The sequence below is a fragment of the Marmota marmota genome, unplaced genomic scaffold, assembly GCF_001458135.2.
Source record: "Marmota marmota marmota unplaced genomic scaffold, marMar, whole genome shotgun sequence".
Taxonomy (NCBI): domain Eukaryota; kingdom Metazoa; phylum Chordata; class Mammalia; order Rodentia; family Sciuridae; genus Marmota; species Marmota marmota.
The window spans coordinates 60,323,981-60,342,977 of NW_026000037.1; the positions used below are offsets into that span (position 1 = coordinate 60,323,981).

At 34.2% G+C, this 18,997-nt stretch overlaps 1 protein-coding gene and 1 non-coding gene across 2 annotated transcripts in view; one reads left to right on the forward strand and one right to left on the reverse strand.

Moving 5' to 3' along the window:
- The window catches only part of Ola1 (Obg like ATPase 1), a 149,598-nt gene that overhangs the window by 115,793 nt on the left and 14,808 nt on the right, over positions 1-18,997 (reverse strand). The window contains exons 3-4 of the mRNA XM_015479328.2: positions 13,679-13,822; positions 8,841-8,968 (exon numbers count right to left, since the gene is read on the reverse strand). Of these exons, the coding sequence (XP_015334814.1) occupies positions 8,841-8,968; positions 13,679-13,822 (272 nt within the window). The remainder of the gene's footprint in view (positions 1-8,840; positions 8,969-13,678; positions 13,823-18,997) is intronic.
- Positions 13,088-13,142, forward strand: LOC125619505. The gene has a single exon (XR_007351056.1). It is a non-coding gene; the product is annotated as a small nucleolar RNA SNORD75 (small nucleolar RNA).

Consider the following 18,997-nt stretch of genomic DNA (forward strand, 5'->3'; position numbering starts at 1 on the left):
TGTAGACCAATGCTACAGGATAGAGGACACAGAGACTAACCCACATAATTACAGTTATCTTTAATATTAGACAAAGGCACCAAAAACATACATTGGAGAAAAGATAGCCTCTTCAACAAATGGTGCTGGGAAAACTGGAAAACCACATATAACAAAATGAAATTAAACCTCTATTTCTCACTCTGCACAAAACTCAACTCAAAGTGGATCAAAGACCTAGGAATTAGACCTGAGATCTTGCACTTATTGGAAGAAAAAGTAGGCCCAATCTCCATCATGTCACATTTGGCCCCAACTTCCTTAATAAGACTCCTGTAGTGCAAGAATTAAAACCAAGAATCCATAAATGGGATGGATCCAAACTAAAAAGCTTCTTCTCAGCAAAACAATCAATCAGTGAGGTGAACAGAGAGCCTAGAGAATGCGAGCAAATCTTTACCACAAGCACATCAGATAGAGTACTAATCTCTAGGATATATAAAGCACTCAAAAACCTTAACACCAAAACACAAATAACCCAATCAATAAATGGGCCAAGGAACTGAACAGACACTTCTCAGAAGAGGATATACAATCAACCAACAAACCTATGAAAAAATGTTCGAGAATTAGAGAAATTAGAGAAATGCAAATCAAAACTACTCTAAGATTTCATCTCACTCCAGTCAGATGGCAGGCATCAAGAATACAAACAACTATAAGTGTTGGCGAGGATGTGGGGGGAAAAGACACAATCATACATTGCTGGTGGGACTGCAAATGGGTGCAGCCAATCTGGAAAGCAGTATGGAGATTCCTTGGAAAACTTGGAATGGAACCACCATTTGACCCAGCTATCCCTCTCCTCGGACTATACCCAAAGGGCTTAAAAACAGCATGCTACAGGGACACAGCCATATACCACAAGTCACCATAGCTAAATTATGGAACCAACCTCTAGATGCCCTTCAGTAGATGAATGGATAGGGAAACTTTCATATATATATACATGATGGAACATTACTCAGCATTAAAAGAGAATAAAATCATGGCATTTGCAGGTAAATGGATGAAGTTGGAGAATATAATGCTAAGCGAAGCAAGCCAATCCCCCAAAACCAAAGGCCAAATGTTTTCTTTGATATGAGGATGCTGACTCATAATAGCTATGGGTGTGGGGAACATGGGAGGAATGGAGGAACATTAGATGGAGAAAAGGGGAGGAAGAGAAAGGGAGGGGGAAGGGGGATAGGAATGATAGTGGAATGAGTTAGACATCATTACCCTAAGTACATGTATAAAGACATGAGTAGTGTGAAAATATTTTGTGCAATCAGTGACTTGAAAAATTGTGCTCTATATGTGTAATATGAAATGAATTGCATCCTGCCATCATGTATAACAAATTAGAATAATTTAATTAAAAAATTGATGAAAACAAGTCCTACTGGCTCACTAAACCCTAGAGGAAAAAATATATCATTTTAAAAATAAGACATCTATTTTTTTAAAACTTACTGTATGTATGAATTTAAAAACAATCTGCTTCCCATAACATGGTAGCTGTTTCCTTATTTTGGATTTTTTTTTTTTTTTTTTTTAGTGGTGCTGGGGATTGAACGCAGAGCCTTGTGAATGCAAGGCAAGCACTCTACCAACTGAGCTATATCCCCAGCCCTGTTGCCTATTGTATTAAATCTTTGATAAACACTTATCTGAGAAGAATTCAATTTGTTAAAGATAAAAGAAAAGTTAATCATTAAGTCGTATGCCTTTTTCATAAAGTCTTTCAAACTTACTTTTTCCCTCTAGTATTACTGTGTTTTGAAATCCAGCTCTTATTATATCCTCCATGAAATACCTTAAAAACCTGCTATTTTTTTCTGCCCCCAAATTTCTTCCTACTCAAATCTACTGTATATGACAATATGGAGTTGCTTCTAGCAACTTCAACTTTCTGAATATCAACCTCAAAAAAGGATAAAAATCCAAGTTTCTGACTTAACAAAATTCCAAATTATCACTACCAATATACAAAATAGTCTCGGATATTATGTTGAAACTAAGAAGGAAGCACAAAAGAATACAGAACATACAATTACATTTATGTGAAGCTTAAGAACAAACAAAACTAACTGAACATGATAGAAGTCAGAATAGTGATTACCCTGGAAAGGGTGGCAGAAATGTTCTGTATCTTGATCTACCTGGTGCACAAACGTGTATAAATGCATCCTGATGTATACTTTAGGTCTGTGCATTTTTTCCCCATTCTAATATATTATATATCTCAATAAAAATATAGGAAAATACACTAGAAGAAACCAGTAATACTTTTTTAAAAGAAATTCAGTTAATAATATTTGACCTTGACCTTAGGGAGAATAAGAACTCCCAAGTACAAAAGGAGTAGAAGAAATCAACGGAAAAAACTGATCAATATTTTCAACAAAGATAATACTTAGAATCAATATATGCCCATGTGTCTGTATTGCACAAAGAAAGTCTAGAAAAAGGATCAGCAAACTAAGAACTTGTGGCCTATTTTTGAATGTTCCTATAGCAAAGAAGGATTTTTACATTTTTAAAACATTGTAAACACCTATGTATACACAAAAACACACACACAAAACATTCCATGGAGCAAAATATTTACTATCTGGCCCATTAAAGAAATGTTTCCTAATGCTATTCCAGAAGAAAACAAAGGAAACTGATGGTGTTTCATCACTTATGAAAGTAAAACAGAGGAGTAAACATGCAAGCAGGAACAATATTTCTCAATCTGTACCCCAATACTACATCAGATACATTTTTCTGAACCTAGTTTTATCTATTCCAATGTGTGATGTACCTAAAATTATTCAAAAAACAATAAATAATTAATAAAAAATTAATATCCACACACAGATGGAGAGTGAGGTTGGGATAAATCTGATAGAATTCTAAATGTATATTTTATATCCTTTCACCTTGTGGTACACAAAAGGTCTATATATAAATATTCATTAGCTGTATCATCTGTAATTGAGAAAATTGAGGTTCAGAGACACAGTATTACTTTTTTCATAGTTACATAGCTAGCAATTGAGAACTGATTTTTTTTATTCTCAGGTTTGAGTATAAACTCATACACATTCCACTTTAAGGACCAGGTTGAAGATATAAAAAATAATTGTATTGTACTAATATGATTAGATTTTTTCCCCATTATTCTTTTTAATAACATTTAAATAGGTTTTTTTTTTTGGGGGGGGGGAGGGCAGGATGGTGGTGGTGGTGCTGGAGATTGAACCCAAGCCTTCACTGGGCTATACCCCAGTTCCTGAACAGTTACTAACTTTTAAGAGATTACTTTAAAAAATATATCCTGACCAGGGATGGTGGCACACACCTGTAATCCCAGTAGCTCAGGAAGCTGACACAGGAGGATTATGAGTTCAAAGCCAGTCTCAGCAACTTAGTAAGGCCTTAAGCAACTTAGAAAACCCTGTCTCAAAATAAAAAATAGAAAAGGGCTGGGCATGTTGCTCAGTGGTTAAGTACTTCTGGTTTCAATCCCTGGTACCAAAAAAAGAAAGAAGGAAGGAAGGAAGGGGGGAAGGAGGGAGGGAGGGAGTGAGAGGAGAGGAGAGGAGAGGAGAGGAGAGGAGAGGAGAGGAAAGGAAAGGAAAGGAAAGGAAAGGAAAGGAAAGGAAGTGTGTGTGTGTGTGTGTGTGTGTATATATATGTATGTATGTATATATGTATATGTATGTATATATATCCTGAACGTCACAATACACTTGAATTTCTGCTTCAAAGTAAATAAAGGTTTAGAAAATTTTTTTTTATTTTAAAATTTTACTCGGCTTATGTAAAAAATAACCTGAAGGAAAAATGTGGATAAGTAACCTCAAAAAATTTTTAAAGTGAACCTGGTATTTAGCTTTTTAAAACAATTTCATGACAATAAAATCTTCCATAATAATAATGCATCGTAAGTATAATGTGCATTTATTTTGTTTTCAAAAGCAATTTAATCCATTAAATAATCTTTGGAATATTAATTTTCAGTGTTTTTATAAACACAGGAAAAATATTTCTTTACAATACTGGGAATCAAATCCAGGACCTTGTACATCTATGCAAAGGCTCTACCATTAACCTACATCCCCATCCCTAATATGAGTTCTTAAAGACCCAGTATCTTCTTAGGTAAATAGAGACAAAACAAATCGAAAAGAATACATTCTAAATGCAAGAAATCCATCAAAATCCTTTACTGACTTTCTTTTTTTAAAATATATTTTCAATATTTTTATTTTTATTTATTTATATGTGGTGCTGAGGATCGAACCTAGGGCTTCACACATGGTAGGCAAGCACTCTACCTCTGGGCCATGACCCCAGCGCCTTTACTGACTTTCTACTTGACAGAATTATCAAATCTCATGTGTTTCATTCAGAAATAAAAATAACTGAAAAAAAAAATTCTACCCAGACAGTACTTATAGGATCATGCAAACATTGTAATGTAACCAAATATTCCCAATTTAGTTCCATGGAGCTCTGACATAGGTAACAAAAGTCAAAGTAGACAGTAGAATGGTGATTACAGAGGCTGGGAGTTGGAGAAATGGAGAGATGATCGTCAATCTCATTGAAATTGAAGAAATATGGGTGTGTGTGGGGGGTATGTATTATGTTTTAGTTCTATTGCACAGCATGGTAAATACAGTTAATAATATTAAGCGTTTCAAATTGCTACAAGAGTAAGTTTCAAATGTCCTTCCCACAAAAATTGTTAAGTATTTGAGGTGATGGAATGTGTGATTTAGTTTGACTTCATTATTCTACATTACATTCACAAATCATATCACTTTGTATCATATAAATTTAAACAGTTATAAACTATCAAGTTATAGTAAGAGAAATAAATAAATGTAAGCAAGCTACTTTAACCCTTAAAAAATTAGCTACTTTTCTTCCTGCATTGTCAGTTTTACCTTAAATGTTATTTCTTCCAGAGGCTAGACAACAGAGTTGCAGTTAATGCTATGTTGTAACAGAAAGAATGTGGCAGAAAAGACTGAAGTCATATCAAGTTGGTTTAATCACAGGAACTACCATCTTTTAGCTATGCAACTTGGACAAATGATTTTCCCTCTCAAAGCTTTGGTTCTGTCACCTAAAAATAAGGATAAAAGTAAGGCCTATATACCTCACTATGTTTCTACCATCAAGACATAACAATCTGAAAAACTATTAAGTAAGCAGAATGGTATAAAGTCATTATTATTATCAGTTGCACCTAGTTATTTAGTCAAATAGGCTTTTGGGTAAGTCTAGGGTATTTATATCTTAACATAAGATGCTGCCTCTCAAACTGGGGACTTCATACTGCAGGAAGAAAAAAAAGAAAGTAAGTATGAAATTCCAAAAACTTTTGCTTAAAGCTAAGTATAGGAAATTACACCATTTATCAAAAGCCCTAATGTTCCTCATTCCTTGTGGTGAAGGTCGTAGGTAGAAAGTTTGACAAGCACAAAAATCTTACCCTTTTTATTACATTTTATATTTTCCAGGCATTTTACATGTTTTAGATATAGGGAACTCTATTAGTTCAAGACTTAGTCTGATATAAGACAGAATTTTAAAAAGGTAAACTTTGGAGGGTGAAAAAAAAAAAATCAACAGAGGTTGAACACAACTAATCCAAAAAATTTAAAATCCAAAATCCTGCAAAATCTTGAATTTTTGAGCACTGATATAACACCACATGTAAAAAACGCGCATCTGACTTCATGTGACAGGTCACAGACACACTTAAAAATACTGTATAAAATTACCATCACGGTTGGGGTTGTGGCTCAGCAGTAGAGCACTCACCTAGCACGTGTGAGGCCCTGGGTTCAATCCTCAGCACCACATAAAAATAAATAAATAAAATAAAGGTATTGTGTCCAACTACAACTAAAAAATAAGTATTTTTTTAAAAAAATTACTATCAGGATATGCATACAGAGTATATATGACACATCAATGAATTCTATGCTTAAGTTTGGGTCCCATCAACAAATATTTCATTAGGTATATGTAAACATTCCAAAATCTGAAAAAATACAAAATCCAAAGTACTTCTTGTCTCAAGCATTTCAAACAAGGGATATCCAACCTGTATTTAAAGAAAAAAAAAAGTGAAAAAAAAAAAATTTTTTTTGATGTTTAAAGACAAAGGGCTGGGGGTCTAACAAAATTTTGTTCAGTAGGAAAGCATTTGCCTACATGCACCAGACCCTTGGCTCAATCTCCAGCACACTGGAAAAAAAACAGTTACCTTCTTCTAGGATCCAGAAACATGTCTGATGAACTGGCCCAGAGAATATGCTAATAACACCATTAGATTTCATCCGTAAATATTTTTTTCAAAACTAAACAAAAAATGCACTTTTATTATTTCATCTATGTACCATTCTCAAAAAGAAAAAAAAAATACAGTAACAGAAGAGAAAAGCAGTTACCAGGTTTAAGGGTAGGAACAGCATGGGAGTGGAATGGCATAAGGGAGTTTTGGGGGATGATGAAAGTAATTGTTATGATAGTTTCACCAATATGTATATATGTTAAAAGTCATAGAACTGGGCACCAAAAATGTACAACTAATGGATAATTTATAAAAATAACATGCACATTCCTGAACGTAACAAATGATATTTGTTTGTTTGTGGTGCTGGGGATCAAATTCACATTCTCATGCATGCTAAACAACATGCTCTACTATTGAACTACACCCCAAACCATCCATCATATGATCGATATTTATTTATTTATTTGTTTGTTTGTTTTAGGGGGGGTTACCAGAGATTGAAGCCACAACCCCAGCCCTATTTTGTATTTTATTTAGAGACAGGGACTCACTGAGTTGCTTAGCGACTCATCGTTGCTGAGGCTAGCTTTGAACTCTCCACCCTCCTGTCTCAGTCTCAAAGCGTTGGGATTACAGGTGTGTGCCACTGCACCCAGTGGACAAAATCTTTTTTCTCCTTTTTTTGTTTACTTTTTAAAAATTTTTATTTATTTATTCTAATTTGTTATATATAACAGCAGAATTCATTTTAATTCATAGTACACATAGAGAGCACAATTTTTAATGTCTCTGGTTGTACTCAAAGTAGAGTCACACCATTCTTGTCTTCATACATGTATTTGGGGTAATGGGGTAATGATGTCCATCTCGTTCCACTGTCTTTCCAACCCCCTGCCCCCCACCCTTCTTTTTTCAGACTGCCTTCTTCCACTCAGCATAATTACCTTAAAATTCACATTACTATGTGTAGAAAAACTTAAATATTGCAGCTCCATGCTATACGTAATTAGTTCACATTTGCTACAAATCAATGAATGTTCCATTTTTTAAACCTCTCCTATTTGACTCTATTTTCAGTTCTATTCCATACATAAATTCAATTCCTTTTATATTCAAGTCATTGGTTCTCTTGTCGCCATCTTTTCTCACAATTGCCTCACCAATACTACTTCTATATATCTCAAGTACAAAAATTTTAAATAATGTCCCAAATAGAACCCACCATCTCTTCTCAATACTTGCTGCTCCTTCTATACTTAACATCTCTAAAAGGGGATCATGATTCTTTCAAGTAATACAGTCCAAAAACCCTGGAGTCATGCTTGACTCCACCTTGTCTTTAAATCCTCACATTAGTCACCAGAACCAGTGGAAAAACATAAAAGGCCTATGTTCAGGTTTTAGGTTCACTTCTCAACATAACTGAATTTCTCTTCCTTCTACCAAACTCATTCTTTGCCAGAAGGTCTCTCCATACATTTAACCAATAGGTAGCCATTTGAATCAGTGCTTCTCAAATTATCTGTGGTGAATTTTTGTAAAATACTATAAAATGACTTTTCGTAGGCAAATGAAAATTTTAAAGACATACAAAAAAAATTAGCACAACTTTTTAATTATTTGATTCAAACTTTTAAAAAATTAATCAAAATGCCACAAATCTTTCTAAATGTTCATTCCCAATTACTATAATTACCTAGTTATGAACCAGTAACAAACAAAAACACTGAACCAGACCATAGCTGGAACCTACTTCTAACTTTTGCTTTCCTTGTTTGCATTAATTTGGTCATTATAATAGATTATTATAAAATGCAGTCTTGACCTGAGCCTTAACCTAAACCCATCTATTTTGCCCAAGAATTGCTATGTCCTTGGTTCAATTTTGCAGTCAAAAGAACTCAAGTCAACCCAAGGTTCTACGTGTTTTCTCTTTTTATATTATATCCCACTCTCCATATTGACTGGCTGATATACAGTTTCTCCTTAATCTTTTGATTACTCATAAGGGTGCCTTTCTCTCCTCTGAAATAATTAGAATCCCATTCTCTTATCAGTTCTGCCTTTTCAACACATGGAAAAGTTTAAAAGTGCAGAAAAGTTCCACAGCTTAAGAAAATTTCAGGGCTACAGGTGTAACTCAGTGATAGAGCACTTGCTGAGCATGCACAAGATCCTGAACTCAATACTCAAAGAAAAAAGAAAATTTCAAAATGTCTTTACACTCTACAGAGTTAGTTCCTCAAAGACTTTACTTTTCAACAACTTTAATCCAGAACAGGGAATAAAATTCAACTAAAATATCATATCAGAATAGCATATACTCACTATGGAATTAAGTCTTCACAAGTGCAGATGATACTAAGTAACATTAAAATTACATATTAATCCATGACTCATCTTGCACAGCAATCTTCTACTAATCAGTCATTTCTAATTTTTTTAAAGCAATAATGGAAATAAAACACCAAGCTTAAATGAAATCAATGAATGAATAAACAACCATACTTACGTGTTAGATGAAAGATCCCATCACAGGCACTAATATGAGATAAAAAGGCATTTCCCAGGCCCTGCCCATTGTGAGCTCCTTTCACAAGGCCAGCAATATCTACTACATTTAGAAAGGCAGGAATTTTGCTGAAATACAAAAGATGGTTTCATTATAAAACAGTTCTAAGAGCCTGTTTATCAACCAAATTAATTACCAATACATTTCATAAATTCTTTCCTTGATAGAACAAGGTTTAGAAGGTACTCAATAATGATGATAAATGAATACCCTTCCCACAAAAAAAAAAAATAAGAAATAACCTTTTAATACATGAGCCTTTCTTACCTAGGAAAATGAGGAATAAAATGAAAGCAGAATAGATTTTCTTATTGTATCATTTGAGATTAATTATTGGTAATTTTACTGAAAGTTCTGTTGGCACATGCGCACACACAAACACACACACACACACACAAAAGCAGTGGAGAATGCTTCAAGAGTATACATAAACAAGGCAAGTTAATCATCAAAAAATGAGCCAACTTACTTGGTGTCAGGTGCTAAAAACTTTACATGTATAATTCCATTTTTAAGTTCAAAACAACTCTATAATGTAGGTGCTATGCTACTATTAAACCCACTTTGCAGATAAGGAAATTGTGTCTTAAGGGGAGTTAGGAAATGTATTGTATCATTCAACTAGTAGTGACAAACAGGCTGAGTTTGAATTTAATCACCACATAGGCTATATAGTCAAAAAATAAATGTAATGATGAGAAACAGTTATCAGAATTGTAATGAACTAGTTAATAACAGCAAGAGAATTCGATGTATATACAAAATAACTTTTGCTTTGCCAATTAAAGGCACAGTTAACACAAGGTAGAAACCAACTAGAAAAATCAGTTTGCCATTTAAAAATGGAGATTCAAGCATATGAGCAAATAAAAGTTACTTTCAATGTCCTGTGACAAAGATATATGATATAATGTCAATTTCATTCCCTGATAAACTACAACATAAAATTTCCACAAAAGACAAAACTATTACCTACATGAAAAAGAAATCACTTCAAAATAATTGTCCTATAAAAATTATTACAAATAGTAATCACTTGATAATTGTTACCAGCAAATCCACTGAAAATATAAAAATGTGGTTATCTTTTGAAGTTGGATAGTGTGTTTCCCTCTCCAACATCTACTTCCCTTTCTCTTGGTAACTACAATGTAGTCCAGAGATTTGAAGAAGCTTGCTATATCCCTAATTCTAGAAGCATAAAGTGCAGACCTATTATAAACCATTTAATCTCATTCCTAGACAAAACCAATTATTCTAGGACCTTTGTCTTGCCCTATTTGCCTTACAAGATTTGTGGAGAGGTTTGTCATGAGGAGTTAAAAGAGGTTCTTCAATAGAAGTTCATCAGTCTCCTGAGAATTTCTAGAAGCAATTCTTTCTTTCACTCTTAACACAAGTGAGAGAGTATACAGTCCCAAGAGTTGAGAGACATCTTCTGAACACAGAGAAGGCAACCTTATGATCAAGCTGATGAAGAGAGTAGAGAGGGGAAAGAATTGAAGCCCTTGATGATACCACTGAGCTTTATGTCATACTACCTGTTACTAATTCAATAAATAATATGTTAAGAGCAACCAAACTCATCCTAAATGACAATATTTCTAAGTATGGTTGTTTATTCATTCATTTATTCAATAGGATAAATATGAAGTACAGTAGCATGCATATGGCTGGAAAAGCATTGGATTTTAAGTAAAAAGTTCTAAATTCTATTCCTAGTTGACATTAACTATTAAGCTTGCCTCTAGGCAAATTATTTGATCTTTCTGGGTTTCAAGTTTCTTTTTATGAGGAAGCTAAACAAGAAGATTTCTAGCTCTGAGATTCTATTTCCTAATAAAAAATTTGTTTCTTAAGACAATGCAGTGGCACATGCCTGTAATTCCAGCACTCCAAAATCTGAAACAGAAGATTGCAAGTTCAAGGCCAGCCTCTGTAACTGAGCAAGAGCCTTTATAAAAACAAAATGGGCTAGGGACATATTTCAGTGCTAAGGTGTCCCTGGGTTCAATCCCCAGTGAAAGAAGTCGGGGGAAGTGGGGGAGGCGGGGAGGAAGGAAGGAAGGAAAGTTTGTTTCTTTATTCTGACTCTTGACTTAGATACAGGATAAAAGTTTAACTTCTAACACAATATCTCAAATTCAAGGATTTCTAATATGTTATACCAATGATCTCATGAACGAGAAAAATAATATTTTAGATTTTATGAAATTCTAAGACTAAAATAATATTTAAAATCTTTTAATTACTTTACTATAATTAGCAGAATACTAAAACATTTATAAATTTTTCTTCAATAGAAAAAGTCTAAATGATACTTCTAAGTAGAATTTTTCTTTTATTTAAAATAAAAAACAAACACACAAAAGATGAGGGTCTGCTAATAACAGAGAAGTTTGGGGTAGGAAGAAGAAATACTATGAATTATTGGTTCTCTTTTTCTTTTTGCCTAAGCACAAAGAGGCCAAAAAATTATCTTTTTATTTCCCTGAGGACATTTAATCAATGTTTCTTAGTAAAGGAAAATTTTAAGAAATTAATACCATTGCTGCCTAAAATTTCAACAAATTTTAAGTTCAAGAGCTTTATTGTTGTTGTATTCTCCTCAAGTTACTGAAAACTTTTAGCAATGTTATATGACCAGTCTAGTGGGCTAGGGACACAAGGAGGGAGTCAAGAGGGAAATGAAGGCAGCATGATGTCAACTGAAGCTTGTCCAGGGAAGGTACAAGAACAGCCCGCCAGTAGCCAACACCCAAGGTAAGATGGGTGCCCAATCAGAAAGCAGCCTTGTGGGATCAAGAGAATGATCACATGTGAAAGGATTAGACAAAGATATAAATATATTGAGGAAAACAAGAGCTAGGATTCTCATTGTTAGAGATGATAGGGACAAATATGAATAAGAAGAAAGCTAGAAAGAACCCTATAGTGTAGGACTGGATTAGAGGTGAGCTGTGGTCTTTAATACAAATACAGAAATATGTGGGATGGGTATACTGTATATATAAATACATGTAAGCGAATACACATTTATTTACTAGCTCTGTCCACTGAGAAGAAATAGGAAGAGTAGTGGCAATAAGCACAACTACATCCAGACTCTTTGTTTCCAAATAAGATTCTCTGCTAAAGGAATCAGGGCTCTTTGCAGAAATGGTTAACTCCAAGACTAAGGCAGAGAAAATATGAGTGTGGAACATCTTTTCTGTTGTGGTTGTTTGTTAGTTTGTTTGTTAGTTTTATAGAACTGCAGATTGATCCCAAGGCCTTGCGTATGATGGGTAAGTGCTGAGAGCCGCCGCGGAGTCTGTATGGCCCCTGGCATTTTGCCAACAGTATTGATTGACAGGCGAGGCATTACTATCCGCCTCTGCCGCAACTTTTGAGTTCTCGCACTATTTTGGAGTTCTCGTGGGGATTTCCGGGGATTCCCCAAGAGTTCCCATTGGTTGGGGAAGTGCAGGAGGAGGGATTTCCGAGAGAGATATTTCCGGCTAGGGGTTCCTGGAGAAGCCTCCTGGCGTTAGGGAGGATTCCCCGGGAGCTGTGTGAAGTGTTTTCCAGCAGTTTAAAAATAAAGTTTGTTCCTGCTTCAGTGGCTCGTGATTTGTGCCCAGCCAGACTGCGGCAGGTAAGTGCTCTCCCATTAAGATTCAACCAATGAAGATGGAAAGTATTTGGGGAATGGCAGGAAATGTGCCTGTACTGAATGCGTAAAGATTCTTTTTCTTGTCATTATTGTCTAAATAATATTAATTATTTACATAGCATTTACATTATATTAGGCATTGTAAGTAATCTAGAGATATCTAAAATATTTGGGAGGGTGTGAATGTACAAATATATGCCAATGAATTCTACTATTGTGTATAATTATAGTACACCAATAACATTTTAAAACTTTTTTTCCCTTTATGCAGTGCTGGGAATCAAACCCAGGGCCTCATCTCACACTGCTTGGCAACTACTGTACTGTTGAGATATATCCTCAACACCACAAATAAATTTTTTTTTTTTTTTAAAGAAGTCTTGGGCTGGGGATGTGGCTCAAGTGGTATCGCGCTTGCCTAGCATGCATGAGGCACTGGGTTCAATTCTCAGTACCTCATAAAAAAAATTTAAAAACAAAGATATTGTGTCCACCTAAAACTAAAAAATAAATTAAAAAAAAAAAAAAAAGAAGTCATGACAGTGTAAGAGTAGTGGACAGAAGGGATTTCTAAAATTTTTGAGACTTAAGTTAAAAAATATTTAAAGAAACCTAAATCCATTTTTTTTTTAAAAAAAGTATATAAGAGAATATGCATAAGTTATATACAAAAAATACACCATTTCAGTAAGAAATTTTGGTATCTGCAGGGGTCCTGGAACAATCCCTCCTCCCATCCCATCCCCATGTTGAGAGACCACTGTACGTAGAAGTCACCTAAAAATTCTACTACCCAGAGATACCCAACAATGAGTTTGTGATCTTCATTACATACGTTTTCCTGTACACATAAACATACACTATAATTTTAAGTGACATGAAATCATATAACACAAACTGATTACTTCCACTACTTCATACTGCCAAGAAAATAATAACTGCAATGTTAACAACTGGGTGTTCCTTCTTGCCTCTAGATTACTTTTATAATCACCCAAAACAATGCTACATTAAAAATTTTAAAAGAAAAATCATTCTACTTGACTTTGAATATATTACATCTATGTATTTATTCAGTATGTACAGGGCCATGAAATAAATAATGACATAAAGTATTTCTTACCTTGCTGGTTTGTGATACTGGCAAAGAAAGTCAAACCTTTCATCTGGCACAGGTACTCTGCTCTCATTAGGATCGATAGTGCAGAATGGGAAGTTTTCTGCTGAAGCCTGACTATTGGTTAATACATTAAAGAAGGTAGATTTCCTAAAATGAAAAAAAAAAAAAAAATTTCAAAGGTTAACACCAAGAAAAATTTATCTCGTGCTAATTTCAGAGCTCAAGTAAGATATTGGTTAATACATTAAAGAAGGTAGATTTCCTAAAATGGAAAAAAAAAAAAAAGCAATTTCAAAGATTAACACCAAGAAAAATTTATCTTGTGCTAATTTCAGAGCTCAGGTAAGATCTATGAGGACTATAAAACCAACATGGGGCAGGGATTGGAGGAGGAGGAAAAAAATACAATCTTACTAAAAGAAATTAATGAAATTTACAATGATGCAGCTCATGATTTATAATTAGATTATATTCCTATCTCAGTCTATCTGAAACTTGAAAAGAATGTTCCCAAAGAATCTTTGTTATAAAAGATAAAAGAGTCTCATGTCATACCACAAAATCTATTTTTTTCATAATGTACCACACCAGCACCATTTCTTCTATATCTAACATAACCTTTTCTGGCATGAAATGTTGAAAGGTATGTATTTAGTTAGGGCATCACTTCCCAAGCATTCTGAATTGAAAGGGAATCTAATTGTCTCATAGGAACTACAAGGCCTGAGCTCATATTCCCTACTAATTGTTAGGACATTAGGATTGCTGGTAAATCTGGAATTGTGAATTGTAAAAGTCAAAATGTAAATGTTTTTCAAGGTATGGCTTATATCAACATATAAGATATATCAAAAACAATTCCACAAATATGAAATCAAATGGCCACTAGTTTTCTCATTATCTGACTCTTATCAAGTAATATATGTGCTCAGATGATGAGAACTCATATTAATAGTAGCCACAGTTTTTAAAGTATATAGTCATACATAATAACTGGGTTCATTATGACAAAATCATACATGCATGGAATTTGATTTGCTCCATTTCAGTTCCCAGTGCCCACACGCTTTCCTTCCTCTCCTCTCTGTTCTTCTCCCTCTACTCTACTGATCTTCCTTCCTTTATTTATTTTTGATTGGTGCTTTATACATATACATAAAGGTAGAATTCACTGTGATTTTGTTGAATTCATTCCACATTCCCTCTCCCTTCTGGTCACTCTTCCCTGCCTTTCTATATCACCACCTTTTACTCCACTGATCTTCCCTATATCTTTATGATATGATCTCCCTCCCCCTCTTTCCCTTAATTTGTTCTAGCTTCCACATATTTTTAAAAAAAAAAAATTGACCCTTGATTTTCCGAGTCTGGCTTGTTTCACTTAGCATTATGTTCTCCAGTTCCATCCATTGACTGCAAATGCTACAATTTCACTCTTCCTTATGGCTGAGTAAAACTCTGCTGTATATATCTACATACCACATTTTCTTAACCCATTTATCTATTGACAGGTATCTGAGTTGGTTCAATAATTTGGCTATTATGAATTGTGCTGTTATACATACTGACATGCCTGTATTGCTATACTATGCTGATTTTAATTCTTTTCAATGACTAACCAGGAGTGGAATAGCTGGGTCATATGGTGGTTCCATTCCTAGTTTTTGTTTGTTTGTTTTTGAGAAATCTCAATACTGCCTTCCAGACTGGCTATACTAATATGCAATTTCACCAAAAATTGATGAGTGTACCTTTTTCCCCATATCCTTGCCAGCATTTTTTTTTTTATTCTTGACAATTGCAACGCTGACTGGAGTGAGATAAAATACTAGTATAGTTTTCATTTGCATTTCCCTGGTTGCTAAAGATGTTGAACATTTTTTCATATTGTTTTGCCATTTGTAACACCAGCCAAATTTTTGAAAATATGAATAATGACAGTGACAAAATTATAGAGTTAAATCCAAAACAAAATGAGATTTTTAAGGGTATGCTGCTTTACTTTATACAACTTTTCAATTCCATCAATAACAGAGACAGTAGAGAATTCACAGTGACTTCTCCTTGCTCTAGATATAGATCACACTATGAATGAGAATCACCGTTATGTAATCTTTTTGTTTTGTTTTGTTTAAACTATAGGAATTGAGGAAGGAATTTAGGATTACTTGGCAATTGTGAGACTGGTACTTGTTAACTGTGGTTAGACATGATTATGTAAAAATGTTTGCATGTGGACTAAATTTGATAAGTATACTCAAAAAGTGTAATTGTTATGTTAGCATGGTGGGATTATAGATGATTACTTTCTTTTCCAAAAAAAAAAAAAATTTAAGGCAAAATATTCAGATAAGAGCTAATTAGCCTATATTCATCTGGAGAAATTTATACTTACTACAGTTAGCTCATTTGAACTTTTAAACCAAACCATGCCCTTTTTTATTTAATTCTGAGAGCCCTATAAAAGAGTTCTGAACAAAAGGCAACAATCAAGGATTATCTAAGTACTAATAGCAAGAAGTATGTTTTAACTACAAAATATTTAACTATACCTTAACTATACCTGCCATATATCACCTTCAAACTAAACCTTTCAGAGTCAAGTAGAAATGTTACGTGGATAAAACAGCCACATAAATCATTGCTGTTTATTTAGAATACCACCAATCAAATCAGTACCTTTTAAATGCCTGTCAGTAAGGATAAATGCAGACATTATCAGGCCTCTTTGCAGATGTACTGGTGTAGGACTCTATATTTTAAATATGTTCAAGTGATACAGATAAGAAATCAGATTTTGAAGACCTTGGGCTAGATTCAGACTCAGCTAACAACCAATAGAATAACACCAACTACTGTAAAATTCATAGTAGCAACCTTAAGAGCCTAGTAACAATACCCAAACTCCAGGAATGATGATTAAGAGGAATCTCACTGATTTCTACAAGGCTGGCTTTGAATTTCAATCCTAATAAGACAGATGTCACAATACTTAATCTACTCTATATATTTATAAAGGTTTAGTCCATCTATTTCCAAAAATACTGTAAAGCTTAATACAATTTAAAATAGTAACACAGAGAAGATATACTTTTTTTAAAAAAAGAAATCAACTTTAGACTATGATCTTTGTTATTTTGTTTTTTGGGGTTTTTTTTTTTTTTTCTTTCAGTACTGGGGATCATACCTAGAACTTCACACATGCTAGGGAAAATGCTTTATCACTGAATTATCTCCAACCCTCATAAATTTTGAGACAGGGTCTAAGTAGTCCAAGCAGACCTTGAACTTGAGATTCTCTTGCCTCAGCCTCCAAAGTAGTTGTTATTACATGCATATGCCACCACACATACATCTTAAAATATCATGGTTATTAAAAATGATCAGGACTTAGAGAAAAGGATAGTTTCAGGTATGGCAAAAAACCATACATATACAAGACAAGTCTCAAACAACTTTTTCCAGAAGAAATAAGAAAGCTACTGAAGGACATAAAGTCCTATTAAAAGCATTCTACATCTATAGTCTCAGCTACTGAGGAGGCTAAGACAGGTGGATCACTTGAGCCCAGGAGTTCAAAACCAGCTTATATAACAGAAAAATCCTTGCTCAAAAAAAAAAAAAAAAATCTAGAGTCAATTTGAATAGGCCCACCAACCAAAGACAGACCATTATCAGCATCAATAAGAGTTGGGGCTGGGGATATAGCTCAGTGGTAGAACACTTGCCTAGCATGTGTGAGGTCCTGGGTTCAATCCCAGTACTGCAACCAAAAAAAAAAAAAAAGAGTAACAACTACAATGGACTGTAACAAATCAAATAATTTTAAATCTATGAGTTGTCAATAATCTTCAACAAACCAAAAATAAAAAACTATTACTGTCTACCCTTTAAGGATATTAAATGATCACTTTTGAAGACCTGTTGAAATATTTATTGTGCCTTTTCTATATGAAGTGAACTTTCAAAGTAACCAAAGAATTGATGAAGATTTTTTACAGGCATATTCCAGCCAATAAATCATGGGGGAAAAATTAGAATTCTACCATTTTGCAACCCCTAAAAAAAGGAATAGATCTGGATAATAATCACAAATAACATTTAACATTGCAAAATGAGGAGGAAAAATAGTAGTAACTCCTAATAGAAATTAATGTCATCTTTCACCTTAATCTGATGAAGCCTGTAGATGTTACTACCATTTTAGAGGACAGAAGAAATCATTTAGATCCTCACTAAATTGCTGAGGCTGGCCTCCAATTTATGATCCTTCTACCTCCCAAAGTGCTGAGATTACAGATATGTACCAGAGCATCCAGCTGAAGAAAAGCCTTGTAAAAGCAAAGAACTTGAGTTTGGGCCAAAGCCTAAAGTGTTAAGGCCCATAGGTTCTTTATGAAATGAGAATCTTACACACACACACACACCACATTTAGATCTCTTGAAGTTATTACTAAGGTTTAAAAGTAGAAAAAAGGGTATATAAAACTGTAGAAATCCTCTCACGCAAGAATGGAGATATACAAATTATTTCAGTAATGATAAAAAACAGTGGCTGTACTTTGCTTCACCTATTCAAGATTTAATCTCTTATTCTGGAAATTATATATTTTAGTATATTAAATAAATCTGACTTATGCAACCTTATCTCTTGAAGAGATACTTATACACCCATGCATACATGTTCCTTGCAGCCTTATTCACAGTAGCCAAAAAGTAGAAGCAAATATCCATTAAAAGATGAATGAATGGATGGAACGATGCCACCAACCCTGTTTCAAAGCATCTCTGAGCCTGCCAGGTAGAAAATATAAGCAAAGTTCACCCTCCTGAGCTGAAAAAAAATACGGATAAGAAGTTATCATTGAAATTAAATGGGCAGACATGTCCAAGGAATACTTCAGAAAATTGACCCCTTTATGAGTCTTGTGATAAATGAATGTATGGAGATGACAACTAGTGGGCAACAGAATATTGGAATGGAAATATACGAGGAAATAGTATCATGTTAGAAGCTTTGGAACAAGTATAAATAATGGCTGTTCAGTAGAGAAATCCATGTCCCCTCTTCAAAGGGCCTGTTTTTCTACGGCATAAAAATTGGGTCATATACAGTCAATCAACAAGTACATGAAAAAATGCTCAACATCTCTAGCTGTCAGAGAAATGCAAATCAAAACCACTCTAAGATACCATCTCACTCCAGTAAGATTGGCAGCCATTAGGAAGTCAAACAACAACAAGTGCTGGCGAGGATGTGGGGAAAAGGGTACACTTGTACATTGCTGGTGGGACTGCAGATTGGTGCAGCCAATTTGGAAA